Source organism: Hyaena hyaena, unplaced genomic scaffold (assembly GCF_003009895.1).
Source record: "Hyaena hyaena isolate Hyena2069 unplaced genomic scaffold, ASM300989v1 scaffold_199, whole genome shotgun sequence".
Lineage (NCBI taxonomy): Eukaryota > Metazoa > Chordata > Mammalia > Carnivora > Hyaenidae > Hyaena > Hyaena hyaena.
The window spans coordinates 2,073,378-2,086,836 of record NW_024080831.1 but is presented as its reverse complement, the minus strand read 5'-3'; the positions used below and the strand labels follow the sequence as shown (position 1 = coordinate 2,086,836).

The 13,459-nt window shown below is 56.9% G+C and overlaps 1 protein-coding gene across 1 annotated transcript; it reads left to right on the top strand.

Annotated features, from left to right (window-relative positions):
• Positions 1–2,473: 2,473 nt before the first annotated feature.
• On the top strand, positions 2,474–12,927 carry EPHB3 (EPH receptor B3). Its single transcript, XM_039241727.1, has 15 exons — positions 2,474–2,534; positions 3,914–4,586; positions 6,846–7,001; positions 7,783–8,133; positions 8,306–8,430; positions 8,611–8,770; positions 8,850–8,958; positions 9,302–9,354; positions 10,431–10,553; positions 10,677–10,924; positions 11,315–11,530; positions 11,642–11,791; positions 11,883–12,076; positions 12,178–12,333; positions 12,439–12,927. Exons 1-15 carry the CDS (start codon positions 2,478–2,480, stop codon positions 12,545–12,547), a joined length of 2,880 nt encoding a protein of 959 aa, XP_039097658.1. The 5' UTR covers positions 2,474–2,477; the 3' UTR covers positions 12,548–12,927.
• The last annotated feature ends 532 nt before the right edge of the window (positions 12,928–13,459 follow it).

Here is a 13,459-nt window from a genome sequence, read left to right as displayed (position 1 = left end):
GCTCACTCAGTCCCCTTGTCCTTATCCCGTGCATCTCACATCCTTTACCTCAGCATGTGTACATGCACACGCACGTGGGGCACACACAGAGCAGAGAAAAGGTGGGCTCTTTTGGGTCTGTCCCTCTCCCAATGCCACAGACAGATGGATTCTGGGACCCCTTCCATGCCCTTCCTGAGGCTGGGACACAGGCACCTCAGGGTCTCCCTCTTGCTGAAGGGAGCAGGACCCGCCCCTCCCCCAGAGAGTAAGCCCCTTCCCCACCAGGGTGACCGGAGCCCTTCCTCAGGCACACATGACTCGAAATCCAAGTCCTCTCCTCATTAATGGGAAAAATGTGCCGAGATTGAGCGATGGCCAAGGCTGAGCGATGGCCAAGGGCCGATCCCCGCCCCCTCCCTCTCCCTCTCCCGCTCCCCAGAAATTAAACAGAAATGAAGAGCCTCCCTCCACCCCTGCCTCCCCCATCCCTCCCCCTCCCCACCATCCCCTCCCTCCTCTCAGAGCCAGTACAGGGCTTGTTTTAAACTGTGGAGGAATCTGGCTGGAGGGGGGAGGGGGCTGAATATTTGGGTTTAAACAGTTCCAGATGGGTTTGGCACAGGCTGAGCAGAAGGAAGTGAGGGAGAGCGGGAGGAGGGAGGCAGCTCGAGGGAGCGGTGGGAGCCCCTGCCTGCTCAGGCAGGCGGGCGGGTGGCGGGCAGCGGGCAGACAAGCAGGCGGACTGGCTGGCTGGCTTGGGGGGGAGGGGGTGCACTTGGCTCGACTGGCTCCAGGGACAGGAATACTCTGGGCTGTTGGCTGGGGAAGAGGCCACTTGGCAACCTCCCTCTCTGTCTCTGTCTCTGTCTCTTTGGGCCTCCCTGTCTCTCCACCTCACTGTCTTTTTTGTAGTCCTCAGCTGGCCACCCCACTGTCTGGTCCTAGCCAGCCGGCTCTATCCAGATCCCGAGCCTCCCACCATCCGCCTCAGCGAGGCCCCTGCTACACTGCCTCTCTCCCCGCCTGTTTCTAGGCCCCTGCTTCTGCCTACCTCTCCTTCCCTCCCGTAACCCCCTGCCAAATGTCTGTGTCTCTCTTGTCTGTCTGCCAGAGGGGCCCGGCAGGCCACTGACGGTGAGGCTGGGATAGCTCACCTTGCAGCCAGGCCCTCTGGAGACCGGCCTCCTCTGGTGGAGACTAGGGAGCCTCACTCCCCCTTTGCCTTACATGAGGGGCTGGGGCCACAGCTGCCTCATGCACCCTCCTCAACTCAGATCCAGACTGCCGGAAACCAGTGACAGCCACAGGCCCGGAACCTGTGGGGTTCAGGTCTTTCTCCTCCTGCGCAGCCCTAACCTACTCCAGCTCAGGACAGAGGGAGAACTGCTGGCTGCCCTGTTCCCCAGGCTGTAAGAAAGGAGTTGGCGTCTTTCCTCTCAGGGAGCCAGAATCCAGAACCTGATTCCTAGGGCAGTGGGTTTATGTCAGAAACCTAAATGGGCCCCTCCTATGGCTGAGCAGGGGGGAAACAGATAAGAAGCTGAAGCTTGGAACACGATCTACACTGTGACAAAGCCCCTGGCCCTGGATGCGCAGAGGAAGGCATCTTGATTTGGGGCCCCGGGAAGGCTTTCTGGAGGAGGTGACAGTTGGAGTGGGATCTAAAGGATATATAAGAGCTTTCTCGGGTTTCTTATTCCTCCTTTCCCTGTTCTCCGCTTCACACTGCAGTCAGAGTGCTCTGAGTAAGGGGTTAGTTGTGGAGTCAGACCTGCATTTGAGCTACATTTCAACCCTTCACTCTAAGTTCTAGCAGTTTTACCTCAGGCCATATAGTGACTTTATCTGGGCCTCAAGTTTTCTCACCTGTGAAAGAGGTGCACCACCAGCGCCTTTATCTGAGGATTGTAGGAAGAACTGAGCTAGCTTGCAAGGAGCTGGTCTGGGTCTTGCTGGCCCTCACCGTGCCACCCTCACAGAGCATCCCTGCCCCATCCCCCAGAGGTGGTTGAGTGGAAGGTTGGGTGGGGGCAGACTCTGCCCTGTAACTGCCCTCCCCTTCCCCTGGGCATGTGTGGCACTGGGCCTTTGTGTTGGGAATGGAGTCAGGGGAGGCCTAGGCTGCAGGGTCTGGAGCATAAGGTCCTTTGTTCCCGGATAAAGGGCCTGCCGCCCCTTTGTGTGGAGATTAGCAGAGCCTTTAGGTGTGTGAACTGCCCCCGACCCCACTCTTGCCTGTGGTCAGCAACAGACACCTACCTCCAACTGGCTGACCTGACCTGACATCTTTGGGGCTGTGTCATTCCTAGAGATGGCTGCAGGGTCTTCTCTGGGGCAGGGCAGCTGAGAGGACTTGGGGGTGGGGGTGGGATGGGGTGGTGCCTGCTGAGAATCATTCTCTGGTGTCCTGCCCTTTCCTGGACAACCTCTTTCTCCCCATCCTGAGCATGGTCTCTGACCTTTGTTCTTCTTTCTGTTGCTCCCCAGAGACCCTCATGGACACAAAATGGGTGACTTCTGAGTTGGCATGGACATCTCATCCAGAAAGTGGGGTAAGCCTTCCCCACCGTCTCCCCTCAGTGTTGGTTGCCAGTTAGGCCACTCCCTACTCCAGCGTCCACCCCCTCGCCTCATCAGGGCCAGAGAAGGGCTGCCCGCTGCCTATCAGTTTCTCCTTCCACGCCATTCCCATCCTCTGCATCTGTCGCCTTCCTTCTTTACCTGTGGGTGTTCCTCACCCTCTCAGCCTTCAGCCTGCCTGTACCCCACCACCACACACACGCCATCTCTGTCCCATTCTGCCTCTGCCCACCCCTCAGCCTGCCTTCAGCCTATCCGCATCCCTTTCCTGCCTGACAGCGCCTTGCGTGTCTTCCCCAACCATCTCCCTCCTTCCTGGGTCCCAGGATAGGACCCTGGCTTGGGGACCAGGAACCTTGGTTCCAGATCTCTAACTTACTTTGTGATTTCAGCAAGGCAGTTTACGCTTCTGGGCTTCTGTGTCTTCACTATTAAATTCCTGTAGTTCTGACATTTCTAAAATACCCTTATTAACCTCCCTGGGGGCGCCTGGGTGGCTCAGCCAGTTAAGTGTCTCACTTCTGCTCAGGTCAGGATCTTGAGATTCATGAGTTCAAACCCTGCGTTGGGTTCTGTGCTGACAGCTCAGAGCCTGGAGCCTGCTTCTGATTCTGTGTCTCCCTCTCTCTCTGCCCCTCCCCGCTTGTGCTCTCCCCGTCTCTCTCAACAATAAGTAAATAAACTTTAAGAACAAACAAACAAAACAAAACCCCGCCTACATGGCCTTCACAACTGCACTAAGCTCTGAATCACTGGGGTAGGATGGCACTATAGTCCCTCATTCACCAGGCCTAACTGAGTGACCTTGGGCAAGTCTCTCCCTTTGAAGGTCTTGACTTCCTCTTCTGGAGAGTGGGGACAACAGATGTACCTTCTCATTGAATTGTGGTGAAGGATAAATGTGATAGTGATCGCTCCATATTGGACATTGTTACAAGTCTATTATATGTATTAAACTGATTTGATTCCCTACTACATTTACATCCATCCAGTCCCAGCCTCATTTTACAGACAATGAGACGGAGGTATAAAGATAACAAATATTATAGCTAATACTCCTATAATACTTATCAAATGCTCCGTTCAAAGTTCTTTATTCATTTAAAGTCGTTTATTCCTTATACATCTTTATTCTTGCCGTGTTGCCAGTGGGGAAACGGTGGTACAAGGAGGTTAAGTGACTTAACCCATAGTCACACAGCAAGAACTGGGATCAGAACCCATACAGTCTGTGCACTCAGCCACTACACCACAGAAACATCTCTGTGAAGTGAATACAGATCTGGGCATGTGGTACGCACCTGGCAAATGCTGGTGCTCATTCTGTCTTTTTTGCTTGGTCTATGCACAGTGGGAAGAGGTGAGTGGCTATGATGAGGCCATGAACCCCATCCGCACGTACCAGGTGTGTAACGTGCGAGAGTCAAGCCAGAACAACTGGCTCCGCACAGGGTTCATCTGGCGGCGAGACGTGCAACGGGTCTACGTGGAACTCAAGTTCACCGTGCGTGACTGCAACAGCATCCCCAACATCCCTGGTTCCTGTAAAGAGACCTTCAACCTCTTCTACTATGAGGCTGACAGTGATGTGGCCTCGGCCTCCTCCCCCTTCTGGATGGAGAACCCCTACGTGAAGGTGGACACCATTGCACCCGATGAGAGCTTCTCACGGCTTGATGCTGGCCGCGTCAACACCAAGGTGCGAAGTTTTGGGCCTCTCTCCAAGGCCGGTTTCTACTTGGCCTTCCAGGACCAAGGTGCCTGCATGTCGCTCATCTCTGTGCGTGCCTTCTACAAGAAGTGTGCATCCACCACCGCAGGCTTTGCCCTTTTTCCTGAGACCCTCACGGGGGCTGAGCCCACGTCACTGGTCATCGCCCCCGGCACCTGCATCGCTAATGCTGTGGAGGTGTCAGTGCCACTCAAGCTCTACTGCAATGGCGATGGGGAATGGATGGTGCCTGTGGGAGCCTGTACCTGTGCCACCGGCCATGAGCCAGCTGCCAAGGAGTCCCAGTGCCGCCGTGAGTGGGGACTGACCTGGGGGAGGAGGGGAGGACTTGGGCCAAAGTCACCTGCTGCCTCCTACCTGCTACTTCCTACCTGTCAAGGAGGTCTGACATCAGGTCTGAGGCAGACAGAGAAGAAAGGGAAGTGGGGTATCAGGTGCATAGCATGTGGTGCAAGGGGGGAGATGAAAGAAAATGAGGAGACAGACCAGAATAATAAGAGGAAAAAATGGAACTGCAGAGAGAGGAGGAGAAACGTGGAGAACCCTTGATAAGAGGCACCTGGTCAGAGAGTCCGGAAGCCAGCAGAGATGCCTGCTTTGTTTGACCCTAAGTGGACACTTCACCCTGGAAGTACTAGATGGGTCCCAGAGCTATGGGGACAGGGGCTGTGGGCACCTTATGCTTGTCCCTTTTACCCTGAGGTCTCATTTCCTTGAGAGGCAGTATATATAGCATAGGGGTCAGGGACCCAGTCCCTGAAGTCTGAGTCCTAACTCTGTCAGTTAGCACTTGTGGGATCTTGAGCAAGTTACTTAACTCTTTGAACCTTAGTTTCCTCATGTGCAAGATGGGGACAATAATGGTGATTGCTTTATAGACTTGGAGTGGGCTTCAGTAAGTCGATGCATGTGAAGCTCTTAGAACAGTGCCTGGCACATGGTGACACAAGCGCCACAGAGGCGTCAGCCTGGACTCTCTCAGGAGCCCTGGGACGCATGTGGACAGGGATTCCCTTTGTCCTTATTTCATTTGGGAGGAGATTAGGAGGCTTGTCCATGGTGGCTTGCCAAGACTCTTAAGACCTTACAATGTACTAGACTTGCAGCTATAACACCGTTCATGAAGGGTTCTCACTTGAGCGTCATCATAATCCTGTAAGGTAGATCCCAGTTATCTCCCCTATTTTGCCAATAAGGAAACTTGAGTCTCAGAGAACAACTGTACTCAAGGCGTCATAGCTGGGAATGTGGGAGCTGGGGCCACAGCCTCGTCCAGTGCTCTACCATGCGGGACAGGAAGCCAAGGGCATTGCCTTCCAACCCCTCTGCCCTGGTGCTTGCAGCCTGTAGCTCTGAGGGGTGGGAGCTGGCTCTTAGCACAGCCCTAGGTAGGAGGGGGCTGGCGGCCCAATCTGGCTGGGAGGCCCAGTGTTGGGTGTTGTCGTGGCAGGGTGAATAGTGCCTTGCCCGGCCCCTCTCCACTTCTCTATGGGAACCTGCCCCAGACTTCCTCTTCCTAAGTGGAGAAAGGGGGTGGGGGTGATGAGCCTGACAGCCTGAAGAGGGGCTAACACTCTGCAGGTCCCTGGCAGGAAATATATGCTGGTTCCCAAAGCAACCAGCCGGGCCTGGCCTCTGGCCCCTCCCCCACTGGCTCAAAAGATCTTGGGTGGAATATCCCCTAAGTGAGCGGAGCCCCAACTCTGGGCATTCCACATTCTAGTGACCTCCCCAGACATAGTCATATATGCATAGGGTGACCGCATGCTTTCATGTGTCCTGGGCAGGCCTGGCTTATGCTCATTATAACATGGTTATTCCTAGTGTCCCTTTTCACTCTCAAAATATTCCAGTTTGAATAATAAATTATATGGCTGTCATAGATATGCAGAATCCCACAGCCCAAGTCCAGGGTCCCAAACATAGATGGCAGGAGAGGAAGCAGAGTAGAAGGGATGTTTGGGCATCCAGCCCTGGGCTCACTTGTGGATGCTTCCGGGCCTCTGAACTCCCGGTGACCCCAGCCTTCCTGTCTGCTGTCTTCTTTCTCACCCTTCTTCGGCCCCCACCCCTGACCAAGGGCAGAAAGGAGCTGCTGCCCTGCTCCTGGTGGGTGGGCAGAGAGGCTGGTCCTGTGAGCGCAGTTGTCCTGGGGTGGCCACGAGAGTCCTAGGAGTGATTTTCCTCAAGCTTCCGGGAGGAGTGGGAGCACCCTGGCAGAGTAGGGTGCTGCCGGCCTGCCAGTGGTCGCTTCCCCACCCCTCCTCTTCCTTTTCTCTCTTCCCTGCCTCGACAAGCCCAGGCTGCCCAGGTGATGGGGCTGACGTCTTCGCCCATGAGGCCTCAGGGTAGGGGTGGGGGGCCGGGGCGGGGAGGAATCCGCTGACGTGGGGTTTCCACGGGGCGAAAGGGCCTTTTGTAGCTGCACTGGAGTTAGGCAATCCCAGCGTGGCCCCCACAGTCTAGGAGGTGGAGGGGCCAAGTCCTGTGCTGGGGGAGAGCCAGATTCTCACGGATCTGAAGAGCGTGTCCATCCTCCTCTCCCCCGCAGCCTGTCCCCCTGGGAGTTACAAGGCAAAGCAGGGAGAGGGGCCCTGCCTCCCCTGCCCCCCCAACAGCCGCACCACCTCGCCAGCTGCCAGCATCTGCACGTGCCACAATAACTTCTACCGCGCAGATTCGGACTCTGCAGACAGTGCCTGTACCAGTGAGTGAACTCCCGGCCTTGCTCTCTCCTGCTCAGGGCCTTCCGTCCAGTGGGCCTAAACAGTTGGTTTCCATGAATATCCATTTTCCAGATAGGGAAACTGAGGCTTGGAGAGGTTAGATGTTGTGCTGTCTGGAAAGCGACTGGCCCCGAGCCAGAATCCAGGTCAGCTGGCTCAGCCTTTCCACCAACTCTGAATAAACGCCTACTAGCTCCTAGCCAGGCATCAGGAGCTGCTGGGGCCTCTAGTCCCTTGCTCCCTTCACTGTGTAGAATTACTGTTCCCTTGGCCCAATGCTAACCGTAGAGGGGGTCTCACATCCCTGGGGCAGTTTAGTGTCCTGCTTTCTCCCTGCTGTGGCCTTTGGTGCCAGGCATTGTGCCAGGCAGCCAGAGATGTGGAGGGGAATAAGATCTAGTCACAGTCCTAAAGGAGCTTGCAACCTGGTGGAGAAACAGATGTGAAAACAGATAATGATCATATAATGTATTAAGTGCTGGGCTGGAAGGATGCCCAGGAATTGTGTTATGAGAGTGCAGAGGGCAGGAAGAGGAAGAATCAAGGAAGGCTTCCAAGTGGAGGTGATACCTCAAGTTGAGCCTTAAAGGCTAACTAGAGTCTTCTCAGCAAAGAAGTGTAAGAAAGATATCCTGCTTATTATAGCAGAGACCAGGCGAGGAGGTAGGAAGCAGCGGAAGCAGCTTGCAGTCTGCAGGAGCTCTGGGGCAAGGGTGGTGCTATGGCCCAAGCTCACTGCCCCTCCCTCCACCTTCCCTCTAGCCGTGCCATCCCCTCCCCGGGGAGTGATCTCCAATGTGAATGAGACCTCGCTGATCCTTGAGTGGAGCGAGCCCCGGGACCTGGGTGGCCGGGATGACCTCCTGTACAACGTCATCTGCAAGAAGTGCCGTGGGGGCCCTGGGGCCGCGGGGGCCTCAGCCTGCTCTCGCTGTGATGACAATGTGGAGTTTGTGCCTCGGCAGCTGGGCCTGACAGAGCGCCGGGTCCACATCAGCCATCTGCTGGCCCACACGCGCTACACCTTTGAGGTGCAGGCAGTCAATGGCGTCTCGGGCAAGAGCCCTCTGCCGCCCCGCTACGCGGCTGTGAATATCACCACCAACCAGGCTGGTGAGGAGGGGACACAGGAGGGGAGGGCCTGGGTCATTTTCTCCCACGCAGAGTTTGGTTGCCCAGGGCTTGTCAATGGACCACCAGGGGTCCCTTGGGAACTGGGTCCTTGGGAAGGATGCCAGGGCCCGAGGAGCCCATGGTGAGCCCTCGCCCCCACTTCTTCCCATAGCCCCATCTGAAGTGCCTACGCTACATCTGCACAGCAGCTCAGGCAGCAGCCTGACCTTGTCCTGGGCACCCCCAGAGCGGCCCAACGGAGTCATCCTGGACTATGAGATGAAGTACTTTGAGAAGGTCAGAGCCTTGAGGGGCAGGAGGAGGCCTTGGGGCAAGAAGATTACCCCCAGATTGTGTCCAGGGGCACTTGGGAGCCAGGTCTCGGGTACTGAGGCAGCCACAGGTGGGCTCGGGGCTGGCAGGGGCTGATGGGCCTCAGGACCCACCAAGGTGCCTCCATTACTCCTGGTGTTACAGAGTGAGGGCATTGCCTCTACGGTGACCAGCCAGAAGAACTCGGTGCAGCTGGACGGGCTGCGGCCCGATGCCCGCTATGTGGTCCAGGTCCGCGCCCGCACCGTGGCTGGCTATGGGCAGTACAGCCGTCCCGCTGAGTTTGAGACCACAAGCGAGAGAGGTACGTAGCCCACTGCGCCCGCTCCCGCTCACCTCATACTCTCCATCCCTCCGCTTACCAGTCCCCTCCTGGTCTCCAGGCTCTGGTGCCCAGCAGCTCCAGGAGCAGCTTCCCCTCATTGTGGGCTCTGCCACAGCTGGGCTTGTCTTCGTGGTGGCTGTCGTGGTCATCGCTGTCGTCTGCCTCAGGTACTCCCAGGCCTGGGTTGCTCCCATGGGGTGGCAAGAGCTTCCCTGCGGCACCCTAGAGCCCACATGCTGTGGGCCCGGTCTTTCCTTGCTGGAAGGCCCTCTCTAGTCCACGCCCATGTCCTCGTCCTGTCCCCTACCTGTTCCCTAGAAGATCCCCTGGGGGACAAAGTCCACTGAGCCCCGTGCCCAGAGACCCAGTGGCCGCTGTTACCACTGACTGTGGGGTCAGATGCCGGTCCATCCCCTGTGCGCCCTGCCCCTCTTGTGAGCCCGAGGGTTCCCTGAACAAAGGGAGCTCTTGGACTTGTCTCAGGCCTCGCCTCCACCCTGCCCCCTCCAGGAAGCAGCGGCATAGCTCTGATTCGGAGTACACAGAGAAGCTACAGCAGTACAGTGAGTTTGTCTCTTCACCCTGTTTCCTCCCCCACCCCCAGTTCCCTGGGTCCCTGCAGGGTTGGGAGATACCCTTTTCCCTGCCTGGGATTTCTTCCATTGTACTTCTGTCCAGACAGCCCGTCCTGCTTCCACTCAAGGGCTATTTCCTGAGCCCCTACCTCACTCCTGCTAGCGCCAGGGATGAGTGAGAAGTGACCCCTTTCCTCTAAGGCAGTTAATCCTTTGACAAGATACGTACACATGGGGAAAAAAAATGAGAGAGCAATTAAGTGTTAAGCTGGGTGTTCCTGCTATCAAAGCCAGTAAGAGTTCAGAAAAGAGGAAGCCTTCCTGGAGGAGGTGGCCTTGGGCTGAGCTGTGCCAGGCGGGTTGAGCAGGATTTAGAGAGGTGGGAGAGAGCATTCCTGGCTAGAGGAGCCTGTGGAAGACAGTGGGCGGGGTGGGGAGAGTGCCCGACTGTGGGGGCAGTGAGAAGACTGGTTTGACAGCTGCCGGGGAGCCAAGGCTGGGTAGTTGTGGCCAGTCGTCAGAGGGTCGTGAAAGGCAGGCAGAGGAGTTTGGACTTGACTCCACCATAGGTAATCCGAAAGGCTCTCAAGCTGCGGAGTAATACAATGCAAGTATTGTTGTAGGAAGACAGGTATGCTGGATAGATTGGTGGGAAAAGTCCAGAGGCAGAGAGCCCAGCTGGGAGACTATTGCAAGAGTCTGAGTGAAGGCCTGGATAAGGTCAGGGGCAGTGGGAATGAGGGGAAGAATGAATCTGAGAGAGGTTTTGACATGATGAGAGATGAGAGAGAAAGAAGAATAAGAATCCTAGGTGTCTAGCCTTTATGGTCACTAGTTCCCACGGACGGGATGGTAGGGAGGGTGGGGAGGGGTCCAGTTGGGGCACCAACAGAGAGGAATATGGAGCAGACCCAGCAAGGGAGAGTGTGAAATGTGCTCCCATCAGGGCGAGAGCATGGGGCAGTACCCTAGGCCTGAGGGTGCAGCCTGAGAGTTCCCTCACTGTCCCCAGCCCCCCAGCTCAAAGATCTGGCCCCTCTCATGGCCACCTTTTCTTCCTCTAGTTGCTCCTGGAATGAAGGTTTATATTGACCCTTTTACCTACGAGGACCCTAATGAGGCGGTACGGGAGTTTGCCAAGGAAATCGATGTGTCCTGTGTCAAGATAGAGGAAGTGATTGGAGCTGGTGAGTCCCCCTGGGGCATGGTGGGAAGGAGAGGCCGGGAGTTATGCTGGGGAGGGGCCGGCATGCACTGGCGACAGGGCCAATCCTAGTAGCCACTTCCTACTTGTGCCTTTTGCCCTGCAGGGGAATTTGGGGAAGTGTGTCGGGGTCGGCTGAAGCAGCCAGGCCGCAGGGAGGTGTTTGTGGCCATCAAGACGCTGAAGGTGGGCTACACGGAGAGGCAGCGGCGGGACTTCCTAAGTGAGGCCTCCATCATGGGTCAGTTTGACCACCCCAACATAATCCGGCTAGAGGGCGTGGTCACTAAAAGTCGGCCAGTCATGATTCTCACCGAGTTCATGGAGAACTGTGCCCTGGACTCCTTCCTCCGGGTAAGAGCCGGCTCCCAACCCTCTTCCCTCCCCTCCTCCAGAGAGCTAGGTAGGGCAAACCACACCCTCCCACAAGGTTAGACAGACCCTACCCTCTTCAAGGGTACAAATATTCACCAAGGTAGCATGGTGCAGGGCCTCAGAGCCAGAAAGACCGGAGTTCTCATCCTGACTCTGCCCTCTACTGTCTGTGTGACCTCAGGCTTTACCTAACTTCTCTGAGTCTGAACTCCCTGGGTTGTAAAATGAGAGTGGTCAGAGCTATTCAGATCCTCACTGGGGCTCACTGGGATGTCGTACACGCACAGGTGGACAGGCAGGAAGGTCATGGTCAGGCCCTGGGCTAGTAGGGAAGTGATGGGCCCAGCTGAGCCTGCATGTTGCCTCTAGCTCAACGACGGACAGTTCACAGTCATCCAGCTGGTGGGCATGTTGCGGGGCATTGCGGCTGGCATGAAATACCTGTCCGAGATGAACTACGTGCACCGAGACCTGGCTGCCCGCAACATTCTTGTCAACAGCAATTTGGTCTGCAAAGTCTCAGACTTCGGCCTCTCCCGCTTCCTGGAGGATGATCCTTCTGATCCTACCTACACCAGCTCCCTGGTACAGGAAGCAACTGGGAGGGAAACTGGGGGCGGGGCCAACCAGTCAGGGGCTCGGGGCTGGGGACCAGCCCCGAGTCATAGGGTGAAGGGCGTGTGCCCCCCCCACCAGGGCGGGAAGATCCCCATCCGCTGGACTGCCCCAGAGGCCATAGCCTATCGGAAGTTCACCTCTGCTAGTGACGTTTGGAGCTATGGAATCGTCATGTGGGAGGTCATGAGCTATGGAGAGCGACCCTACTGGGACATGAGCAACCAGGATGTGAGTGGGGCCAGCCAGAGCGCTCAGGTGGGTGGGAGCCCTTGAGGAGCGAAGCAGTGCCTCACTCCAGGTTTCCCTATTCTTTGTTCAGGTCATCAATGCCGTAGAGCAGGATTACCGGCTGCCCCCACCCATGGACTGCCCCACAGCACTGCACCAGCTCATGCTGGACTGCTGGGTGCGGGACCGGAACCTCAGGCCCAAATTCTCCCAGATTGTCAACACCCTGGACAAGCTCATCCGCAATGCTGCCAGCCTCAAGGTCATTGCCAGTGCCCAGTCAGGGTCAGTATCTCCGCCTCTTTTCTGACTCTGCTTTTGAGGCAGCAGCCCTACCCCTGCTTCCCTTGCCATCAGGATTCACCAAGTCTCACTTCTCCCCGCAGCATGTCACAGCCCCTCCTAGACCGCACGGTCCCGGATTACACGACCTTCACGACAGTCGGTGATTGGCTAGATGCCATCAAGATGGGGCGGTACAAGGAGAGCTTTGTCAGTGCGGGCTTTGCATCCTTTGACCTGGTGGCTCAGATGACCGCAGAGTGAGTGTGCCTCAGATTTGGTGGGGTAGGGCAGGGGGACCTGAGCAGGGCCCAGAGTGGTGGGCAGGAGGGGAGGGACTGACCCTGCCCTTGGTCCATCTGCAGAGACCTGCTCCGCATCGGGGTCACCTTGGCTGGCCACCAGAAGAAGATCCTTAGCAGTATCCAGGACATGCGGCTGCAGATGAACCAGACACTGCCCGTGCAGGTCTGACACCTGACTCCCACTGGGTGGGTACCCCCCCCGCCAAGGACTGTGCAGGGACTCTGACCAGCCGGCTGGACTTTTGGACTTTTGGATGCCTGGCCTTAGGCTGTGGCCCAGAAGATGGAAGTTTGGGGAAGGCCCAAGCTGGGACTTCTCCTACAGGCCTGTGCTCCCTCCCCAGGAAATGTGTCCCAAACCTCTTCATATTGAAGATGGATTAGGAGGGGGGGTGCTGACCCCTCCCCAAGCCCCTCAGGGCCCAGGCCTTCCTGCTCTCCAGTGGGGGATCCCCACCACCTCAGACTTCGCTGTTCTTCAGTGCTGAAGGTCCTGGCAGGGTCAGGTGGAGGATAAGCCTGGGTTCTTTAGGGCCCAGCCCTGGTAGGGGTCTGGCCCCCCAGGTGGGCAGAGAGCAGTCCCTCCCTCAGGAACTGGAAGGGGACTCCGGGAATGGGGAAATGTGACACCCCATCCTGAAGCCAGCTGGCACCTCCAGTTTGCACAGGGACTTGTTCTGGGGGCTGAGGGCCCTGCCCCACCCCCGCCCTTGGTGCTGTCATAAAAGGGCAGGCAGGGGCAGGCTGAGGAGTAGCCCCTTGCCCCCCAGAGACTGACTCTCAGAGCCAGAGTTTGGATGTGTATGTGAGTGTGTGTGTGTGTGTGTGTGTGTGTGTGTGTGTGTGTCTGTGCATGCACTGGCCTGCACAGAGAGCATGGGTGAGCGTGAAAAAGCTTGGCCCAGTGCCCTGCGGTAGGGCCAGCTGGGCCGTCAGTGGAATAAAGGCAATAAGAAGATTGTCTTGCCCCTTCTCTTTGCACTTCCTGAGGCGGGATTCCCTCATGCCCTCAGATTCACAGTCCCTCAGCGCCAGCCCTCTTCAGAATTCTCTAGTCATTGGGAGACCAGTTCCAGGCCCA